The 23,978-nt window shown below is 37.5% G+C and overlaps 1 protein-coding gene across 2 annotated transcripts in view; it reads left to right on the top strand.

Annotated features, from left to right (window-relative positions):
* Positions 1-23,978, top strand: part of HS2ST1 (heparan sulfate 2-O-sulfotransferase 1) — a 166,966-nt gene that overhangs the window by 120,111 nt on the left and 22,877 nt on the right. For both annotated transcript variants that reach the window (XM_045801855.2, XM_045801856.2), the window contains exons 2-3: positions 10,740-10,978; positions 20,136-20,221. In XM_045801855.2, coding sequence (XP_045657811.1) covers positions 10,740-10,978; positions 20,136-20,221 — 325 coding nt within the window. The remainder of the gene's footprint in view (positions 1-10,739; positions 10,979-20,135; positions 20,222-23,978) is intronic.

Genomic DNA, 23,978 nt, shown 5'->3' on the forward strand with positions numbered 1-23,978 from the left:
AAAGTAGCTGTTAAATATCTCATCAATCCAGTAACCACCAAAATAATTCTTTTTGTTGTTAGGTTACTAAGTTAAAGGCATATGAGTTATAGTTTACTTAATATACTTGCTAAGCTTGATTATAGTTTTTTACAGTTATTACACAAATTAAAAAATGTGAAATTCTTCTAAGTTACAACCTTCTTTCATTATCAATCTAAGAAATACACTAATCACCTGTATGAAATAATAACATTGGTAGCAGCTAACATGGAGTTCTCACGATGTATTTTAAATTTATATGCATCATCTGTTACATGCATGCTTGATGGTAAGTTTTTATATGCAGTCTCATGTTTTGATTTTTTAGAACAGCCCAAAGAGGCACCGTTGTTATCGCCATCTAGGTCAGGAAAGTGATCCCCCTTGAATACTGATATCAGGATACCGTTTCCATGTTAATCTGACTCCAGAGCCTGAGCTCCACATTTAACTAGTTGTCTAAGATTTAGTCTGTTTCTATGTTAGGATACAGTTGAACCACACAGTTCAATACAGAATGATAATATTATAGAAGTACTTTCGGGGGGGTACCAGTTTTTTAAGTATAAAATATTATAGTTAAAAATCATAGGTAAACCAACTTCCAGACTGCATTCTTTATGCATCTCAATCACTTGGAAAGAATACTTTGATAGAAAATGGGGACTCAGTCTATTCCTATTTTTTATTTCCATCAGTGAACAGAAAGAACATTTAAAATTATAGTCAGGGGAGTGAAAAGAAAAACGAGTGAGGAAAGGGAACAGAGCCTTAGGAAGCTAGGGGACATGATCAAGTGGACCAACACATACTGTTAATCTTACTGCAGATCCTTTGTATGTAATCAGTGGCGCTTTTTTTTTTTTTTTTGCTGCTTTCAAGATTCTTGCTTTGGCCTTGGCTTTTAGCATTTAATTTGTCACTGTGGATCTCTTTGAGTTTATCCTTCTTATAGTTCATTGAGCCTGAATGTGTAGATTCATGTCTTATAACAAGTTTTGGAGGTTTTCAACCTCTTTTTCTGCCCTTAAATCCTGCATATGTTTTGTTAGATTTACAAGTGGGTATTTTGTGTGTGTGTGATTGTAAATGATATTGTAATATTCATTTTTCCATCTATGTGTTTATTTTTAGTATAGAAATATAGTTATATTTTGTATTTTTTAAATTTTTTTTCTTTTGAGAGAGAGAGTGTGTGTGGCGGGGAGAGGGGCAGAGGGAAAAGGAGAAAGAGAATCTTAAGCAGGCTCCATGCCCAGCCTGATTCAGGGCTTGAACTCATGACCCTGAGATCATGACCTGAGCTGAAATTAAGAGTTGGACACTTAACCTACTGAGTCACCCAGGCACCCCTGGATTTTTTTTTTTTTTTAAGATTTTATTTATTTATTTGACAGAGATAGAGACAGCCAGCGAGAAAGGGAACACAAGCAGGGAGAGTGGGAGAGGAAGAAGCAGGCTCCTAGCGGAAGAGCCTGATGTGGGGCTCGATCCCATAACGCCAGGATCACGCCCTGAGTCGAAGGCAGGCGCTTAACCACTGTGCCACCCAGGCGCCCCTGGATTTTGTATTTTTATTTTATATCCTGGAACTTTGCTGAACTGACTTATTCTAGGATTCTTTTGTTTTTGTAGATTCCTTGTGATTTTCTTTGTAGAAAATTATATCATCTTCAAATAGAGTTATTTTATTTCTTTTTCTGTCTGTATGCTGCTGCTTCTGTCGCTGTTGTTTTTATTATTATTTTGCTTTAATGCACTAGCTAGAATTTCCCAACACTGTTAAATAAGAGCAATGAAACTGTACAGTAGCCCTTGTTCCTGATCTTAGAAGGAAAGCATTCAATTTCAGTTTTTCACTATTAAATATAATGGTAGCTGTAGGACTTTGTAGAGGAACTTTTTCTGTATTCCTATTTTTCTGAGAGTTGTTACCATGAACAGAAATTCAGTTTTGCCAAATCCCTGGATATTTCATTTTCAGGAGTTTCAAAATTATGAATTCAATTTCCTTAATAGTTATAGAACAGTTCAAATTATAAATTTCATACTGAATGAGTTCTCACAGTTTGTTTTTCAAGGAAGTTGTCCATTGTATCAGGCTGTCAAATTTATATGTGTAAAGTTGTTTGTAGTATTCTTCTATCCTTTTGATGTCCACAGAATCTCTAGTTGATGTCTTGTTTGTTCCTAATATTAAGAATTTGTTTTTGCTTATATTCATCTTGCTACAATTTTATCAATTTAATTGATTTTTTTCAAAGAACCAGCTATTTTATGCATTCTTTCCCTCCATATTGTTGTTCTGTTTTCAGTTTCATTGGTTTTTATTCTTTATTATTCCATTCCTTCTTGCTTTGAGTTTATCTAGCTCTTTTTCTGGTTTTTGAGGTAGGAGCTTAGGTGATTGGTTGGAGACTATTCTTTTTTGATGGATGCAGGTAGTGTTGTAAATTTCCCCCTCGGTTCTGCATTAGCTGTATCCCACAAATTTTCTCTTAATTCGCTTCAATGTCTTCTTAAAATTTCCCTTGATACTTTTATTTTTTGTTTGTTGTCTCTGGTTTTGTTGTTTCTGTTTTCTTCTTTCTGCATTCCTGTAGGTTTTATATTTTTTTTAGAATTGTGATTTATCTAGTGTTTTTGAGTTTAAAGTCTTCATACAGCTTTTTTCATGGTTGCTTTATCTATTATATCTTTATCACTTGTCACAGTCTACTGGTGTCATAATTTTACCAATTCAAGTGAAGTATAGAAACCTTACTGCCATTTACATCCCTTTACTATCTGCCATTTACAATATAATTGTCCTCTATATATTCAGATCCACGTCACACAATGTTTAGATAACTTTCTTTAGCCAACCTTTAAGGTAGATCTACTGGTGGTAAATTTGCTTAGTTTTCTTTCAGGTGAGAATATCTCATTTATCTTTGTCATTCCTGAAGATTATTTTCTCTGGGTATAGGATTTTTTTTTTGTTTCAGCACTTGAGAGAAATTGTGCCACTTCATGCTGTTATTATCCTGTTATTCCAGTTTTCTCCTTTAGTTAAGGCTTCATGTGCTCTGGCTACTTTGCAGATTTTTTTCTTCGTCTTTATTTTTCAAAAGTTTAATTATGATGTGTCCTATTATGGATATCTTTGGTTTATCTTGTTTGGAGTTTGTTCAGAATTTTGTGGGGTTTTTGTTTGTTTGTTTTTGAAAGATTTCATTTTATTTATTTGACAGAGACAGCCAGCGAGAGAGGGAACACAAGCAAGGGGGAGTGGGAGAGGAAGAAGCAGGCTCCCAGCATAGGAGCCTGATGTGGGACTCGATCCCAGAACGCCGGGATCACGCCCTGAGCCGAAGGCAGACGCCTAACGACTACGCCACCCAGGCGCCCCTGGTTCAGTATTTTGAACCTTTATGTTTAGGTCTCTTGTCAGAATGCTATGAATTCTTTCAGTACTCTTATAGCCCTGCCTTCTTTCTCCTCTCCTTTCAAGACTCGGTGACAGGGGGGCACCTGGGTGACTCAGTTGGTTAAGTATCTAACTCTTGGTTTCAGCTCAGGTCATGATCTCAGGGTTGTGAGATCGTGCTCCACGTCAGGCCCCATGCTCAGCATGGAGTCTGCTTGGGATTCTCTCTCTCCCTCTGCCCCATCCGTCCACTTGCATGTGCATACTCTCTCTCTTTCTCTCTCTCAAATACATAGGTCTTTTGTTATATCCCACAGTTCCCTGAGTCTATATTATTGTTGTTGTTTGCAATATATCTTCTCAGTTACTGCTGCTGTGTAATTTCTTTTGTTCTGTCTTCCAGTTTATGAAACTTTTCTCCTTTCCTACCTACCATTCTGCTATTGATCCTATTCACAGTTTTTTATTTTGATTATTTTAATTTTGAGTTCTGAAATTTCCATCTAAGTCTTTTTTATATATTCTTTTTTATGACTGAGCCTATAGCTGAGGCTTTCTGTTCATTCATTTGGTTCAAGCTTGTTCACAATTGTTCATGAAAGCATTTTTATCATGACCAGTTTAAATCTTTAATAATTCTAACATCTCTGTCATCTGGATGTTATAATTTCTTGTTTGTCTCTGTTCATTGGGTTCGAGGTCTTCCTGGTTTTTGATACATTGAGTAGTATCTGATTGAAACTTGGACATTTTTGTATTCTGATGTGAGAGTCTGGCTCTTATGTAAATCTGTTTCAGTTGACTTTTTTTTTTTAATATTTTATTATGTTATGTTAGTCACCATACAGTACATCATTAGTTTTCGATGTGTAGTGTTCCATGATTCATTGTTTGTGTCAGTTGACTTTTTTGATGCTGCTTTGGGAAGGGAAGGGGGGTGCTCCTTTTTTACTTCCAAGTGGAAGTGGAAGTCCACGTCCTTTGTCAGCCACTGTCAGCAGCTGGTGGGCTCGATCTTACTGCCGGGCATAGGTGGGAGTGGCTTTATCACACTGGAGGAGGGTGCAAGTCCTGACTCTCCACCTGTCTCCTCCAGCACTACCAAGAAGGTACACTGCCATGTGGAAGCAGGTGTGTTTGCATGGTCTCCCTGACACTGTAGAGGGGGCTTGATACCTGCTGCCTGTGATGAAAGTCCTGGCTCCCTGCTTCGTCTTCTCTGACCCCACCCTATCAGGGACATTGAGTACCTCATTATTGCCTTGTGAGGGTAGAAGTCTGGGCTATCTACCTGCCCTGTGAGGGTGGAGATGAGACCAGTTTTTTCTTTAGGGTTTGACTAAAGTAGAGTAGTTATGTCTGAGAGTTTTCAGTCTTGCTTTGCTGTCCCTCCCTTGGTCCTTTGGCTAGAGAAAATAGGCTATTGTTTGGGTTCTTCTGTGTGGGCCCATTTCTGGGCTGCCGGCCTCTGCTGCTCCAAACCTGGGCTGTATGAAGGGAACTCGCCACTTTGTCATTCCTGAGTCCCAAGAACCCTAACTAGTGTGCTGCCTTCTCTCTCTACCTTTTAGAGTCTTGTGCTTGTCTTATATATTACGTCCAGGGTTTTTAGTTGTACGTAGTGGAAAGAAGAGCAAAAAATAGGTCTACTCCATCTCCCTTAAAGTGAAAGGTGCTATCAGCTCTTTTTTTTTTTTTTTTTGTAGGATGATCCACTTAAACGTATAACTTTTAATGATATCTCAAGCATCCCTTGTTGACTGCCTGGAACCACACAAGAAAGCACTGGCAGTGTTCAGCATCCAGACTTCAGCCTCTTTATAGAAATTTATTTTGTCAGTCCCCTTGGTGATTGAATTCAAGGAGACTGATCCAGGCTAAAAATATTCTTAAGAAAATGACGTATACAATGAGACAACCAATTTATTTAATTTATAGTGATTGCCAAGTACTATGTCCATCAGGATGGGTGGTGTTTGGTTAGATAGTAACATTCACAGCGAGTGGTGCTGAAGAAAGGATCAGTTAAATAGCTTCATAATAATTTTCTTTGGGCGCAACTTTGTCGGTTCCTACTTTACATAGTGTATGCATATTTTGGGGAACAAATTAGACTTCATAAAAGGTTGGGGTTTATACAATACAGGGTTTTGTCCCTAGAGAATGCTGAGGATCCACTTTAATTCAGGTATTTGATAGCACGCAACTGTTAGAACCCAGTTTATCTAGCTGTGCAACAGGCTTACTTGCCGTGGGGTCTGGACAGGTCAAGTTTTGTGCCAGGGCATCCTTACCCATAGACATTTCTCAGATGGACACTGCCAATTTCCTCAGTGATTTCTCTTCGCCTACAGTCTTTACTTAGGAGTAACCTATTTTTTTTTCTATATATATACTACTGCCTTAAGGCAGTTTACCATTAGGCTTGCTGACCTTGGAGGTTGGTTTGTTTGCTTGTTTGTTTGTTTGTTTGTTTTAAGTAGTTAATCTGCGGTCTTAGAGCCCCCTTCCTGAAATGCACAAGTCAGTTTTTCTGGAGAGAGGGTCCATAGTTTTCATCATGTTCTTAAAGGATTCCGTGACCCAGAAAGTCATAATGCCACTAATACTTTTGCTCTGCCCTGTCATGCATACATGGTTTAAATCTCTTATAAGCTACCTTAGCTTATTATCTCCTGAAGTATTAATAGTGTCATTGCTCATTTCTGTGTTTTTTCTTAAAATTGTAAATATTAAAATTTGGTAATTTTTTCTTAGTATTCTTTGCCTTTTGACTTAGTTATTTACTTGTGTTCTAACTGTATATTTTTTTACTTTAAGATGCAGAAGTTTCAGTATTTGAAGACAAGGCAATGTATTGCTCCTTCCTTCTGTTATTTCTTTTCTCCCTCAAGTCCTAATCTGTTATCCACAATACAGAGATACTACACATTTTGGACATTTGTGAAGTATTTATTTCCTGCTGAGACCATTTTAAAATTGAGCTGTGGCAGGGGGAGAGAATTATATATATGCATAGGTCCTTTAATTTGTATAAAACACAAAACTTATCTCTCTAATTTCTCTTATTTCTCTATAAATATATTAGTTGAATTATTTAGTACATCGAACATTTAATAACATGTTCAAAGAGAAAAGGTGTTCCCCAAAACAACAATCGTAATGTTAAAAAAAAAAAAATTGTCATTGAAAGATGTGTTGCGATTTAAAAAAAACAATTCACTTCTGTTTTCTTCTGTTTTCCTGTAGACATATACATACATCTTTGTGACTTTAATGCTGTGTAGGATCTGGTTTGGTGTATTTAGTGCAGTGTTTTACATTTAGCTTGATCATTACATTCTTGCACTTAAGTAAGGCCTTTAATGCCCTGCCAGTGCAGAAGTAGGTAATTCTTACTGTTATGAATGGTCTTTTAAAAGACTTGAGTTTGTTGATAATCTGCTGCAAGGAAAGGTTCCTTGAGCTGAGATACATGCCACCTTGCACAGGAGCCTAGAAGAACCAGACCCGCCACGGAGTTCAGTGTCTGCCTTCGGTGTTGGGCACATTAGTGCCAGTGGTGCCTGGCTGTAATTTCATGACTCTCGGATTGCACCGCATGCTGTTTGCAGGCTATACATTTTGTGGTGGTTCTGAAATAGCTTGTGTAGCAGATTCTTTATAATTCATTACTCAAACATGAAAAAAAAAACATTACTTCAGAAAGCATCATAAGTAGTTTAAATTACTGCCTACATTCTCTAAGTGCACTACAAATGTGCTGCAACTAATAAAGCTTCCCCATTGATTTAAGAGAGTCTGGGAAGAAGCTGTACTAACTCGATGCAGAGCATCATTGATAAAAAAGACCTGGAACTGTCGAGTACCTAGTGAGTGAAGAATGGCTATATTGCAAACACCCGTTCTGATTTTACATTGATCATGGGTAGAAAGAGAGAGTATTTTACCATCAACAGTTATTACCATTATTCATCTCAGTGAGATTTGATTTTTTTAAAAAGATTGATTGATTGATTGAAGAGAAAGAGAAAGCATGAGCAGGGGGAGGGGCAGAGCGAGAGGGAGAGAGAGAGAATCTCAAACAGACTCCCCGCTGAACATGGAGCCCAATGCGGGGCTCCACCTCAGGACCCTGAGATCATGACCCGAGCCGAAATCAAGAGTTGGACGCTTAACCGACTGAGCCACCCAGGTGCCCCCAGATTTGACTTTATAAACAAATATTACTAAAAAAAATGCACTTGATGTTCCACACTATTTTTATCTTTTTATGTAGTTTTAAGCATAACACTATGTTAATAATGATCCTGTTTGTTAAAGCAAAGTAAAAACACTTGAAAAATAGAAAATACATATAAATATGTTATTTGAATGAGGAAAGTAGTGACTCCTATATTTGCACCTTTGCATAGAAGTCTTTTTAAATTGTATTAATATACAGTGCATATAATTTAATACACATGATGAACCAAGAACAATGATTAATTTTACAACATGTGACATGGTCTGGCTAGAGTTTTATCACTTTTAAAAAATAAAAAAATCCACAGACTAAATGATCACTTTGTTTTAAAAATATTTTTAAGGGGTGCCTGGGTGGCTCAGTTGGTTAAGCATCTGCCTTCGGCTCAGGTCATGATCCCAGGGTCCTGGGATCGAGCCAAGCATCAGGCTGGCTCCCTGCTCAACGGAGAGCCTGCTGCTCCCCCTGCTTATTCTCTCTCTCTCTCTCTCTCTCTCTCTCTGTCAAATAAATAAAATCTTTAAAAAATAAAATAAAAATATTTTTAATTTAGTAGCTAATTTTCCCAACAGTTGTTGGGCATGTAAAATTTATTAAGTAGATGGAGTAATTATAAAAACTATTAATATTGCAGATTTTCTTTAGTCATTAAGTATTCTGTAGGTAAAATGGGCACCCGTATATGAAATAACACATAAAATCTTCTGTTCCAAGTACTTGATTTCAGAAAAACCAGTTAAAGTAAATTCAGCATTGTTCCTTCTAGGTGAATCTTTTAAAGACAATTTTATGCATGTCTGGGCTGCTAAAGGAGACCTCTCTCGCTTGTGTAGGCACTTGAATGACAGCAGCACTGTTTTATTTACCTTTGTGGAAAGAGGACAGAGGGTGTATGTAACAGTATCATAATAGTTTTGATCTGATGACAGTTTGAGGCTGTTTGGGAGATAAGAGTCCTTAAAAATTATTGAATAATAATGTGTGTTGGTTCTCAATAAATACTTGTTGAATTTTACCTGAGATAGCTTCCAAATCTTATGTAGATGCTTGTAGCCTCATATATTATCTTGATTTATACGTCCATTTGGAAAGCACTGTCAATTTGAAAAGTATTATGCTTTCTATCATGTGGCATGTGATTCTTTAAAGTCTGCCCTGCTTCCTTTTTCTTTAGAAAGGAAGACTTTTTTCTTTGGAAAGGAAGACTTTCCTTTTTTCTTAGCCTCCTTCTATAGATTGTCTCTACTTTCTCCTTAAGTGTTGGTATTTCCCAAGATTCTGTCCTAGAGTCTCTTTCCCATGCTGTGTATTCTAGATTATCTAGGCAGTTGCATTCATTCCCATGGTTTTCCCAGATGTCTTCTACTTGAATGTTTATTCTCAACTCTTGACCTGTGTACCCAATTATCCACGTAACATCTCCTGGATATCCCAGGCAATCTAACAGTATGTTCAGCATTAAGCTCATTTCCTTCTCTGCACATTCCCGTCCAACTCTCCCAAGGGGGACGAAAAAAAAAAAAAAGGAAACATACATGCATATACATATAGAATATATGCACTTCTCCTCCTGTTTTGGAAAGCCCACAGCTAATAAGTAGCAGGCCTGGAACTTGTATTCAAGTCTTGTGAATGTGAATCCTCAGCTCAGAGTATACTTCCTATAATGCGGTGACCGTATCTTCTGAGCCAAAATATAAGATGAATGGTTTGACAGTATTTGAAGCCTGCACTTGTTACTGTAATTGTACCTCATTGCTTTTTTCATGTCACTGTATTAAGTCATGCTTTATGGTAGACAGATACCAATAACAGAATATTTAAAAATTGCTATTATGAAACATGTGGTATGTGAGACATACGTATGCATTGTGTGTGTGATTGTAGCTAGTTAGGGAGATTGGATAATACTTCCCCTTTGAGCAATGATGACATTCCATGAAGAGGTTGAGGAATTCACCAGGCAGCATTAGGGCACAGGGGAAATGGAAGAGGGTTCCAAGCAGGTGAGACAGCTTGCACAAAGATCTGGTGGTAGGAGGGTGCATGGTATGTGTGGGCAGCTATCTCTGTGCAAGGTAACTTGTGATCTTGTTAAAGGTTTTTATCCCCTCATTTCTCTCTTCCCCTCACTTGCTTCCTTATTCTAAAAAACGTTCAAAGCTGAAGTTTATATTAAACAGAGAATAATAGTAAAAGGATGCAAAATGCTAACTGCTTTTCAAACTGTATGGTAGTGATTTGAATTAGATGAACCATAGAATTTAAGGAGTAAACATAACCAGGACTGGGACACCTGGGTGGCTCAGCTGGTTAAGTGTCTGCCTTCGGCTCAGGTCATGATCCTACAGTCCTGGAATTGAGTCCCGCATCGGGACTCTCCCTCTGCCTGCCACTCCCCCTGCTTGTGCTCTTTCTCTCTCTGACAAATAAATAAAATACTAAAAACAAAACAAAACAAAACATAGCCAGGACTTAGAATGTAATGCAACACCAAAAAGAAAAAGGATTTGTAATGGTATAGTTTCTACTCGTTACCTAAAATCACTGCAGCATTTATAACCATTGCTCTGCTACCTTTTGATAAACCAGGAAATAATTAAATCCTAAGTATAAATTTCAAAATCTTTGCTTAAATGCTGAGTGACTTATTTTCTAAGCCATGATCTCTAGGTCCTGGCATTGAGCCCCACGTCAGGCTCTCTGCTCCTCGGGGAGTCTGCTTCTCCCTCTCCCTCTGCCTGCTGCTCTTCCTGCTTATGCTCTCTCTCTGTCAAATAAATAATAAAATAAAATCTTTAAAAAAATCTTTGGGGGAAAAAAAAAAAGCATAGTGTGACTTTTGAACTACACCGGTCTCGGATCCGTGGTATTCTAAACTTGATGACTGTTTATTCTGTATACGCATGTGTATTATCCTTGGAAGAAGTCTGAATGTTCGGTCTCCAGAACATCTCTTCAAGTGCCCTTACTCCTTTCTTGAATAGGAAAATTATGTTCGAGGAATGGGAGATTATTTTCATTATTTTTAAAAAGTGAGCTCACAACTGTTTTTCTTTTCAGAACGGGCTATTGCAAGACATGAAGTTCGAGAAATTGAGCAGCGACATACGATGGATGGCCCTCGGCAAGAGGCGGTGCTGGATGAGGAAGAGGACATGGTGATCATTTATAACAGAGTCCCCAAAACTGCAAGCACCTCTTTTACCAATATTGCCTATGACCTGTGTGCAAAGAATAAATACCACGTTCTTCACATCAACACTACCAAAAATAATCCAGTGATGTCACTACAAGACCAGGTAAACACATAGGGGATGAGTAAATGTTTTCTGACACTTCCTCACTCATATTTTGTATCTCAAGAGGAAAAAGCATTTTATGGGGTATGTGTACTGACCCCAGTGAATTGTCAGTCTCTTGGGGGACAGGACCAAGAGTGCGAGCATGAGTGGGGGGAGGGGCAGAGGGAGAAGCAGACTCCCCCTCGAGCAGGAAGCCAGATGTGGGGCTCGATTCCAGGGCCCTGGGATCACGACCTGAGCCACCCAGGTACCCCCCCAACAAACTTTTCTTTAATTTTACATTTTTCACAGTATTTGGTATATTTCCTTGCATATTTTTTGTATTTAAATATCTGTAAAATTAATGAATTTATTAAAATCTTGAATTTTTGAAAACAAAATGATGCTGTTTAGTATGGTATCCTTTTAAAAATATGAAATATTTTTAGCAAGATACCTTGCAATAAAAATCATTGTTGTCTCATTTTATGATAGAGAAATCTTTAATGAATACCTGTGTTGTGTATCACTCAGCTTTGTGACTAGCCTCCTAAACTTCTTCTTATCTTTACTAATAATTTATATAATATTAGCTACAAACTCCTGGATAATGGGCTTTGTTGCTTATATTTTTAACATAACCTTGCCTTTTAAATTGTCGAGAAACTTTAGATAAACAAATGGATAGATTCGAAATAGTCTTGAGAAAAGTGGAGGAAATTATCTCATGAAATAAAATCACTTATCTCTTTAACAATAGTAGCACACATTTTCTCCACACCTGGAGTTCTGACTATAATTATAAATAAGTAGAATTCTCTATAAATATTGAAGGGAATGGGAATTGGGCCCTATGAGGAGAAAAGATAATATTTGAAAATACTAAGATTAAATACCATGTTAAGATAGCCTTATTACAAAGGTTTTGTGATAGTCATACAGTTAAGAATGTATTTATCTGTTTTGAAAACAGCTGAATTGTTTGTTACAGAATTGACTCTTACCCTACTCTTAAGCATACTTACAATCCTTACACTGAAGCAAGAGAGTAACACTGATACTTAAGGTTTGCTTTCTTAGAGAGCTGTTTGTAAAGGCTAATAGTATAGGGCATATCATCTGCCCATATAATTAATTCCTGGCTCTCTGTGGTATCCTCAGTTACTTTTTTATAAAACCAAAAATCTACATCCATCAGCCAAACTAAATAACTCTTCTGTAAATGAGAAGAAACATGAGCTTGTTTAGCTAAGTGCGTCATAAAAACTATTCATTATGTAATATTGTGTATCTGAAGGGCAAGTATCCTAAATAATCCATTTTTATATAGTGTGTGGTAGATGTTAAATTTCTTTGCTTGATTGCTTTTTTAAATACATCTTGGTTTAAAGGGAACATCTCTTAATACTCACATATGAATTTTAGATTTATTCAGTAGTATTTTTTAGAAAAATAAAGTTACCTTGCTTATTTTGTGTCCAGTACTACAAAGTGTATGGCAGCTATAAGATGTCTTACAGTGATACTGACCATTTTTTGCATGAAATAAGGATCTCTGGAAGCTCTCCACATATGACATTTACAGCCATCATGTAGTGATACATTTTTCCAATTGCATTTGGATGAGATAAAACTTCTGTTTTTCTTTCAATAGCTTGTTAGTTATATATGGGGGGGGGAACATTAGAAGAGAAGCATAAACACTATCCTAAAAGCAGCTGGATTATATAATGAGCAGCACTTAAAACATGTTGGTGTGGGGCAGAGTAGAGAAATAGTCTTTAGCTCCAGCTCTTTCCTGGCTGTCTTTTGTACAGACTGTACTAGGCACTGTGCTAAACTGTTCACATGCTTAATTATTTCTCAGATTTTAGAGGCAAAGTCCAAATATTTTGAGTCAGGTATGAAACTGTTGAGTGGGTTACCAATAGCTATCTCTGCGTATTCTGCCATCCTTAGAAACAGTTGTCAACTCTGCTCTCAAGTTTTCCTTTATTTATTATGTAATGTATACAGAGATGGTGCTAGATTCTTGAATAAAAAGCAAAGCCACATCTTTCAAGAAGCTTATTTGTAATTTACTTGGAATGTAAAACATAGATACAGGAACTATGAAGATTATTTAAAGAACACATCATTTTATGATATTCTCACCAAATTATTTAACCCAAAATGTTTCTCACCAGAATGTCTAATCCAGACCTACTCTTGTACAAACAGGCAAATCCATCTTGTTAGAACATTCTCCAGCATAATTGTCCTGAACTCTTGTAAAGTATCAACATCATGACAACTGAACAAGGTGTGGTTGGGGGTGAGGCGGGACAGTCCTCTCTAGGGGTGAGGAGACTAAGACATATGAAAACTAAACGTAATGTGTGATTTGTAATTGGATCCTTGATCAAAAATGTCTACTACTTGTTTTCAAATGGTTCAGAAAAAATTAAGCATGTATGTGCATATGGAGAGAACAAAGAGAGAAGCAAAAATGGCACATGTGAAGTTAGTGAATCTTAGTGAATGAGTATACAGATGTTGACTGTATTATTCTTTCAACTTTTCTGTAGTTCAGTGATCTTTCACAATTAAGAAATTGGAATAAAATAAGAGGGAAAGTTAGAACGAGGAAATGAAAAGACAAACACTTGAGAATATGAGGCATGGGAAGAGTAAGCAATAGGAGGGAGACGGACTCAGTCATGGGAGTTATATCTGTGAGGCGTGCTTTACTCAGTGAATAGGCAGGGATTGGCGGGAGACAGGTGATTAGTTAGCTCTTGTAGTTAGAAAATGAAGTTTACTCTGCTATCATGACAATATCTGTGCTTTAGAGAACATCTTTAAAGTAGCTGTCAGGTGTTAAGTGGCAGCATCTTTTAGGGTCTTTCTTAATTCTTTTCTGCTCTCATCTGTTTAGGTTTGTGATCATATTTAACCCCTTTCTAACCATTGGAAATATCCAGAATTTGTATTCTCTGTAGGATAACATAGTGATTTTTTTCTTTTAATTCATTATTCAGGCGCCTTCTGGTCTTCTGCATTAGAGCCCATGATTTGATGTTAGTTGCAGATCCTGGTATTTCAGAGCATCACTTTAGATGAGTGCTTCTTAACTTGTCATGTGTGTATCAATCACCAGTTAAAATATAGATTCTGATTCAGAAGGATTAAGATGGAACCTGATGCCAAAACTGATTCTTCTGGTCCTTGAACTACAGTGTGAGTAGCAAAGATCTAGAACATAGTTCTCAGTGGGTTATGAGAAGATGCATATTGTAGTCTTCCCAGGATGGTGAAATACTTTGTCTTTAAGTTCGCTTTCCAACCTCCCCATCAAAATCCATATTCCTTACCTTGGCTAACAGGCCCTTTTAAATCTAGCCCTTTTCCATTACTCCATCCTCTTGTTTACTAGCCACACTGGCCTTTTGGTTCATTGACGGTACCAAGCCTTTCCCATTTCAAGGCCTCTGCACTTAACATTCTGTCTTAGAATACACTTCTCCTGGTTTCTCACCATTGACTTCATGTTATCCTTTTAACATCCTGTAAATGACATCCTCTCAGAAAAACCTTACTTGGCCATCCTATATATTAAATACTTCTTCCAAGTTACTTCTTATAAGTTCTTCCAAGTTGCACGATCATCTTTCTTTCTGTATCTTTCCTATTATTTATTCATTTGTTTCCAATTGGTCTTTTCCTCTGTATAAGCTCCTAAAACACAGGAACCTTGTTCATCTTATTCACCACTATATTCCTTGTGTTTAGAATGGTGTCTGAGGCAGTACATATGCTCCATAAAATTTTTGTTAAATGAATGAATGAGAGAACAAATGAATAGACTTAGGTTCTGAAAGTAGTTCTTAGTTGAGCACAGCACCTGCGATGATAATTACTGGCAGAATGAGCCCCTCTGATTGATGGTAATATGTTCTCCCCTTACCTCAGTGATTTGGGACACACCCACCCTTCTCCTGCAGAAAGGACTGAAAATACATTTCTGGACTTTGGCGAAATATTATGTTCTATTGCTGCTGAACCTTTCTTATATTTTATCCAATTATTCAATTTTCCTTTTTGTGTAGAAAACTTCCTCTCTAGTTTAGTCTCATAAAACTACCCACAGCTGTACAGTGGATGTTTAAGTATGGGCATGAGTAGGAGTTTGGTATATAGTAATTACCCAAGTTAATAGTAGTATTCATTCACTAGGTAGTAATTACAAAGTTGGAATTTGGCCAGGATTGTCAGGATGACATTCCTACTTACAGATAGTGAAAACAAGTTCTTTCAGATAATTAATGTTGAGATGAATCTTATTAAGAAGTAGGTCTAGATATACTGTTATGAGATGGTGCTTTCTTAGCTTTTTCCTGTTGCACTGGTTCAGGTCTGAGTCCACTAGCAGATAAATCACAGCACCACTCCCTATGTCGCTCGTGTTTTCCCTAAAGGTCTCCTCTGATGACTTGCTAGCCTGACTCTGCTTGAGTTATAAAATCTGACAGAAATCACAGTTTCGGATCTGCTCCAGGCTGGCTATAAAAACATCTCTATTCATGTAGTATATCTAACAACTACTTCTGAAACTTCCTTCTCGATAGCCTCTTTCAGTCAGACTGTGGAAATAACTCTTCGAATAAATTCACTATGGTGACTTCATTTCTTCTCCCCAAGCCACTGTGTACAGTCTCTTCACTCTTCTGTCTCCTTAAATCCATTTGCCACTATTATGCTTTGCTCCTCTCACCTACCACTTTCCCTTTCACTAGTGCCAGATGGAGTCGGCGAGAGTCCATACAGTGAAGCGCGTGGAAGTTTGCTCACCTAACCTCCACTTCCACTCATTCCTCTCTGTTCCAGAGCCTTATCTCCAGGTCTTGCGCAGGATGCCCCGCTACAGAGGAAAACCAGAAGAAAAACTGAAGGACTAGGCGAGTGGTGCAGGAGAGGTTGAGAGAGCAGAAAATGGTAGAGCGGGAACTGCAGTGAGGCTGACTGATGAAAGGGCGATGGCAGGAGGAGAGGCAGGGAAAATTCTGCAGGGGGCACTTTGGGGAGAACCAGCTAACATGGCTAAAAGGAAAAGTGGCTAAATTCAGACTTTGAAAAGGAAACTTTTTTTTTTTTTTTTAAGATTTATTTATTTTACGGGGGGTGTGGCAGAGGGAGGGGGAGGGGAAACAGACTGCCTGCCTGCTGAGCATGGAGCCAGACCCGGGGCTTCAACTCCCGACCCTGAGATCATGACCCTGAGATTGTGACCTGAGCTGAAATCAAGAGTCAGCCGCTTAACCAACTAAGCAACCCAGGCACCCTGAAAAGGAAACTTCTTAAAAAGGTTGCTCTTCAAAGGGCCGGAGTGGGGGGGGGGGTGGTCCAAGGATGGTTATAGAATTTCAGCAATATGTAAATGACACTTCTAAATGCTCTGCCTATTCTCCAGATTAGTCTGAACCACCACTTGAACCTTATTGACATCATTTGTTTGCTTAGCACTTTTTTCTTTTCTGTAAAGGGAAGGTCAGTCTCAGCTCAGCATCTTTTGATTTATTGCAAATTGTAAATGAGCCACAGCTTTATTAATGAGACTTTAACACATTGCCTTAAATGTTGATGAAAGAAAAAAACATATGCACATATGTATTAAATATGGAACCTTCAGTATTCTCATAGTTGGAGATTAAAGGATTCTGTGTGTTTTGCTAGACTTTAATGTGATAATGTAGAGATTTTGGTTTTTTTTTATTTTTTTTAAAGATTTTATTTATTTATTTGACAGAGAGAGAGAGAGAGACAGCCAGCAAGAGAGGGAACACAAGCAGGGGGAGTGGGAGAGGAAGAAGCAGGCTCCCAGTGGAGTAGGGAGCCTGATGCGGGGCTCTATCCCAGGACCCTGGGGTCACTCCCTGGGCTGAAGGCAGACGCTTAACGACTGAGCCACCCAGGCACCCCTATAGTGTAGAGATTTTAAAAGCAATAATAACCCATGTGAATTTACCTAGAATGAATTCAGAAAATAAAATGCAAAGTCCTATATAGACATTTAAGCCAGGTTTCTTAGTTTTGACTAGCAGTGTTCAGCAACCCCTGAGGTTACCCAAGACAGTAAAACGACAAGAATAAGTCAGCGGTCATCGTTGCAAAAATGGTTGTTCAACATGAGAGTAGTGACCAGGATGGATTGGACATGGAGGTTATAATGAATGTGATGAGGAAAATAAATAGTTTTGAGAGCTGTATGAACAGAGCTTTGAGATCTTTGGGTTGAGGAGTTCTGAATGACTGAATCTGAGGGGTTTCCTCAGCAGTGGATAAAACCTAAAATTCTCAGTGCCCAAGGTTGTTGATCAAAATCATGATACAAATGCTACTCGCTTCTTTTCACATCCTTCTGGGTTTTTTCCTCTTTGCTTAAATTGAACAATAATAAATTAAGGGAAATTAGTTTGTGGTATAGAAGGATGATTGGACCAAAATCTAAGGTGTGTGGTTCTTGAACTTCTGTATTTTAATCTATACATTAAAGAGTACAGGATATCCTAAGTCCCTTCCAACTCAACAATGCTGATTCTGGAAACAAGAGAGTTTGAGGTTGGTGACAACAGTGGAAGATTCATGCCTCGTTCTGTTCTCCATCATCACTCAACTCTTGCCTGAGTCCTAACTGGAAGCACAACCTTCTTTCTCATTTCATTCGTTTTTAAACTGTGTTTCTTGGCATGCTTTGGTTCCAGTATGCTTCAGGCATCACTGTGTGCGGGGAGAAGGAGACTGAGTAGGCAGGGTTCATTCTGCTCCTTTCCTCACTTCTGTTTTATATATTGTGGTGGCTTACAAGGTGATCTTTAAAAATCTGTTCTATTTCAGTACACTTTTTTTACTTTATCATAAAAGCAGTGAATATGAGAGTATATCTTTGCTAAAGAACTTTTATAGACCTCAGGGCCTCCTTTGCAAGCACTACAAAAACAAGCTTCACGTAAATCACGCCCAGCAGTAGCTCCTGGGCCTAGCAATGCAGAAGCCTTGCTCCTCCGTGTGGTCCACTCACCTGCCATCCTTGGAGACTTGTTGGAAGTGCAGAATCTTGGGCCCCACTCCAGACCTACTGACTCAAAATCTGCATTTGGACCAGAATCCCAGATGATTCATTTGCACATTGAGTTTGAGAAGCCCTGCAGCAGTCCAGACATTATCCCGCTTCCTGGGTTCTACACCTGACATTGAAGGACACATGTTGCATGAAGTATGTCCTTAGGAGGGTTCAGTTTAATCCTGACTCTCCTTAGTAAAGGTGGAAGAAAGAAGGATCCTTGTAGTTTATATTCATACCTAACTCCTATTTCCACCTGAGTCTTTCCCACAGTGTACTCTAAGTTGGTCCTATTGATCCTCTCTAACATGTGGTTCTCGAACACCGTTTTCCCAGATTTCAATCTGCCATCTCCTTTCATTTCTCTCCCACACCATCACATCCACATTAAATCTGGGCTTCTGGAAAATAGAGCTGAGTCGCTAATGTGCCTGAAGTACCCTTAAACCACCACCTCCCATTCTTATTCTCTTTTCCTTCTCTCTCCCTCTCATTTTCGGCTGAAATAATGGAACTGATTTTCACAGAACTAAATTATATGAAATAATTTACCAGTAAGTGGCAGTTTATAAGGACTTTTCATATTCAACATGTGAAATTTTTTAAGGATTCGGTTTTTGGGTTATTAATTTTAATTTTTCTGTTTCTTTTTCATTTGCCATTTGATATTTTCATTCTGTTTGGAACCTTCCTTAAAGAACAGATAGGAAAGAACATGAGAACCTCAAATCATACATTCATTTGGCTCTTTTTTTTGGTGGGGAAAAATCGTAAATATCTGCTGAAATATAATTGTTTATTTTCTAATGCAACATAATTTTATCATCTATGTTCAATTTTCCGATTTAAGTGTGTGTGTGTGTAAGATAATAAGGTTATAACTTCCCTTCTAAGAACTTCATTATTTCCCTTAGTGTATGAATTAGTAATGCTTCCCCTAAAAAATAAATTTCGCCAGAACCTTCTATTTTTCCCTAGTTCACATTCTCTGACATGTGGCTGCTTCTGCACTGTTTTGTACTCTGCGCTACAATAGGCCTTTTCTAGGAGGCAGCCATCATCATTCATTGCCATATTTATCGACTAATCTGATAGAAGTGGTCCAGAATATCTCCATGTGACTAACTCTATAATAAAATGTAAATGCTAGATTGATAAATTGTCAGAAGTGTGCAGTCGACAGGCAGCAGGCCTGTGCTCTAGAGGCTGAGGTCACAGCTTGCAGAAGCTTTCAGTGCACTTTAAGGTGGTGGGCCCCCTACCCTTTAGCCCTTCTCCACCACTGTATCGAGTCCCCAGAGGGCATTCTTAACCACTTGCTGTTTATCATGCGGAAATTTGCTAGTCAAAAATATATAACATTTTTCTTTGAGAAATAGAGTATCACTGCTTTGCCACTACTGATACTTGGGCTTATCAAATGCTATATTAGTCAGCTCTTAAAAATTTTTTTAAGCATAATTACACTAAAAGAATTTTTCCATTAACTGATCTTTTGAGTACTTTTAATTCCAGCAAATTAAGATAGTAATAGCTATTCAAATTTTTAAAAATTCTACCTATATTACCTCTGTAATTTTATTTGTCTTTTTTTTTTAACAAGCTTACGATAACCTGCTCTTTGTTCTTTAAAGTCGTCTGATAATCATAATCTTTTCTTTAATCATTTTGGTTTAAGGATTACTTTTTGTTTTATTTGTTGAACTGTTAATGAGTTTTTATGAATAACGAGTCTCTGGGAGTAAAAAACAGACTTGGGCGTGTGTTGGTACCCACCCTCCCCTCACCCATGTGAATTACTCACCGTGCAGCATTGTAAATGATTGCACTGTGTGGGTTTTTCCTTCAGGATTCTCTCACTCTTTTCTGAGTGTGGTGATAATAGCTCTCTCTGTGATGAATTGGTAATTACAGATCACACTGTGCTCTCCTTAGTTGAAACCTGTGTTTCAAGCTCTGTAATTGTCAAACTGGTGTGATTTGTCTTAAATGTCTAAATGGAAAGTATTTTGCTATCATCAGATTTCATTTTCCTTTATATTGAACTTCAGTAACGAATGTGTTCTCCTGTTTTAGGTACGCTTTGTAAAGAATATAACTTCCTGGAAAGAGATGAAACCAGGGTTTTATCATGGACATGTTTCTTATTTGGATTTTGCAAAGTAAGTTGTACCAAAATGACACACTAAAGAATGCTTTGTGGTTTGGCAACCTAAAAAGAAACACATTTATTAAATTGTTACGATTTTGATTCCAAAAAAAAATGTACTGGTTTGCCTTTGCCACTTTTAGAGATATAATTTAAATGCACCTTCTGGTGTTTTACTGCCCTCTAGTGTTCATAAGCTGATTATTGTCACATTAATTTTAGAAATTCAAAGTAGACTGAATGCAGGTAATACTCTAAAGTTATTTATCATTATTCTGTTTATGTGTTTGTATAAGCAAGTAATGCTATTTTAGGAGAGCGCCACGTTTTAACCTAGAGGCCAGTCAGATTCGGACTTACCGCATCATTGACAGAGGACTGAGAAAGCCAAGAACCCCATCACCTAGTTATTGGTTACCCAATGCCTCTGCTTTTCAGCCAAGAGACAGTGAAGTGTACACTTTCTTTTGGGCTACCTTGTTTTCACTTTAAAGTTGTGATATATTCAAAAGAGACTTCTTAAAAAATAGCGATTTTTCTTTATAGTGATTTGCCTGAAACTGGAAATAAATAACTCTGATTTTCCATATTTTGGGGGGGTGAAGTGGGTTCTATCATAATTCTCTCAAGAAAAGTTCATAAAACTGCAGGCCACGCCTGGTATCCAAACACTGTGTGGCTCCCCCTAGAGACTGTGCCACATTAAAGTGCTATTCAGAAAACTGGGCAAAAGGAATATTCTAAACATAGGTTATTTTGTGAATCCATTTGAATGTTTTTTTGTAGCACGTAGAGTAGCCTTATGGTGAAACCTCAAATCCAAATCTTTCCTCCAATAACCTGTACTACTAACTTCAAAGACATATTTAAAATGTATTTTTAAAATGATTTAAGCTCAGACATGTTCCCTCAGTCATTTCATTAGCAGTCATGACTTCAAAGTGATATACTCTCATGTTTTTGTCAACTCTGGAGAGTATTCTGTGTCAAATTTGAAAATTAAATTGATATCCCCAGTCATTTTAACTTCCTAAATTTGAAAAGAAACAGTTGAATGAATTATAACTGATTTAGATACTAGCCCTTAACTTTTTGAAGAGCATGTAATTAAAAGGGAATCTCCCTGATATTACATACATGAAATAATGTATTTTTATTTCTAGTTCCACAGTACTCAAGATGTTTCAGTAAAGTGGTAGCTTTAAAGTTAGATGTACATTTTTCTGTAAATAATTCATACTGCAATATTGAAAACATTTTATAGGCAGCTTTAAAATAAACTAATTATTTTTTCCTTGCAGAGGCAGTGAACCAATTTCATAAACTCCATTCATATGCATATTTTCCCTCAGGGCTGCATTATCCTTCAATTGAATGTTTGTTACCCTTTCACCTAAATGATTTCTTTTTTCCACACGCAGCTTGGTTTCTAAGACTTGAGGTTTCCATTATTAAAATAATATATTGAGTGCTTTTGCTTTTGGCAAAAGTCTTGTACTCAAAGCTCTGGTGTACGCTGGGGTTCTTGCAGTTGAAAAAGTATAAAGTTTCTTGAAAAGATTAATCTCATTTATTAAATACTAACATGAACGTTTAAGGTTTTGAATATTTTCATAATGTGTCTCATGTTATTGGAAGTGAAAAGTATTGTGAAAAATTTCAATAGACTTTTACAAGATTTTAAACAAACGCCTGAAAGAAATCACCTAGAGAGAATGTATTTTGATGTATGTAGTCAAGAACTATTATAGATGTAACTAGTATATTTTAAAATAAATTTTAGCTTGACAGGCATACTGACCGTGAATGAGTAAGGAAGAGGAAAGAAACCTCACCTTACCAATTTTTAGGATATTTTTATTCTTCAAAACATTTTCTTGACTGCCATAGTACCTTGTGGAGTCCATTAAAATACTTGCCTTCAGGAGAAAACAGTCGAATTTAGTGGTAGAGATGTTTAATCACTTAGCTTTTCAGTTGCCTTAAAAGAGTCCCTAAAAAGCATATAAACTCAGTATATCCCGGGAAAACCAGGAAGCAAGATAAAGAAAAAGAAAATGAGAAGTGATTTCCGGTTTAGACCGATCACTAAGCAGCACACATTTTATTTGTCAGCCTGTATATGTTCAAGCCATGTTTTGGCTGTATTTTTCTGGTTTTATTCAGAACTTTAGCATAATAACAAAAACATCTCCTTGTTCCAAGTTTGTATTCCTGTCCTGTCTTGCTTTTTGTCTTAGTCTTATTCTCAATTTTTTTTAGGACATTTCCTAGTTCCTTTTTCCATTTTTCTCTTTAGTGTTCAGTTACTTCTTGTTTTCGTTTCAGTTGGTGGACAGCACAATTTTTAAAATAATACAGATATGATCATTAATGTCATAAATTCTAGGACATTCTCAAAATGTCCTGGAGTGCAGGCTATAATATAAAGTTGAATAAATAAGTTATAGTTGTTGTCCTCAGTGCGTTCACTGAAACCCCATTTTTTCCTCCAATTATCAGTTCTTATGTTTCATTATAAACAGTGAAAATTTTACAGATCATCCTCCCTTTTAAATTCATACTTCTTCTTTACCAGCAGCATCTATTAACTCTGCTTTGACTTTCTTCAAGTTTTGCAAAATAAAAACAGAACACCTCTTTCATTTATTTCAGTGACATTTTCCTTTATCGTGAATAATACTCAGCTGAAAGAAAACTGTGTGAATGCTGGTTTCGATCAGAGTCTGCTGAGATTTTCTATGGTCTAGCTACCTATGGGTGGCATGGCAGCATCTGTCTTAGATATTTGGAAATTACTTTTGATACAGCAGTCTTATGCAGGCATATGTCAGGTGTGTACCTTTGTGGTTGTCCCCAGAAATGAGTAATGGGTCTTTGTCTCTGTCATTCTGGTTTCTCCGTATCACCCCTGTTGTCTTTCTCAGAACGATTGAGATAAATCAGGAAAGAGCAGATATGTCAGGACAGGAAACACATAATTGAATGCTTCGCTAGGTCTGAAATATCCTAGAGAGTAATAAAGCGACAATATTTTAGGCCTAATATAGTTTCTTAGTCCATAGATTATGTGAGATTGTCCTTTTTACCTTGTACTTCTCTGCTGAACCAGTTGAAAGTTGCACCATTTTCTCTTGCTTTCAGCAAATATGTCACAACATTAGAGAAACATTTCTTAAGTTATTGTAATCATTAGAGGCAATATGCAAGAGTTGCCTTTGTATTGACCTTGTACCCCCAGCCCTTTCTACAGCACTGATCCTGTAGACTGCTTAGGAGCAGTCTCCCAAGCCAGACGCACCTGCAGTTGAGTCATCCCCATTCCTTACGGGCTCTGCGGTTTCAGCCACATCACTTCAGATCTGCGTTTTCCCCATTTGCGAAGTGAAGATAATTAAAGTAACTACTTCTGGTGGTTGTGAGGATTGTGAAGCAGTAGGCTCCATGTCTCACCCAAAGCAGTGTTATGTTCTTTTATAATTCTGTCTTCTCTCAGTTACTATGTTGTCTTACTGGTGTTTTTCTTCCCCCTGTCTCAATCCATGCTGGCCCTTCTTATTCCCAACTCTTAATAAGGCATTGCTCAAGACTGTCTTTGCCTCCATTATTCCCTTTGGGGAAGTTTGCCCATTTTTTCTTTATCAAGACATCAAAGCCACAGGGTGCCTGGGTGGCTCAGTCAGTTAGGCATCTTCCTTCGGCTCAGGTCATGATCCCGGGGTCCTTGGATCCAGTCCCACATTGGGCTCCCTGCTCAGCGGGGAGCCTGC

This window comes from Ursus americanus, chromosome 12 (genome assembly GCF_024610735.1).
Source record: "Ursus americanus isolate L20-20 chromosome 12, mUrsAme1.1.p, whole genome shotgun sequence".
Taxonomy (NCBI): domain Eukaryota; kingdom Metazoa; phylum Chordata; class Mammalia; order Carnivora; family Ursidae; genus Ursus; species Ursus americanus.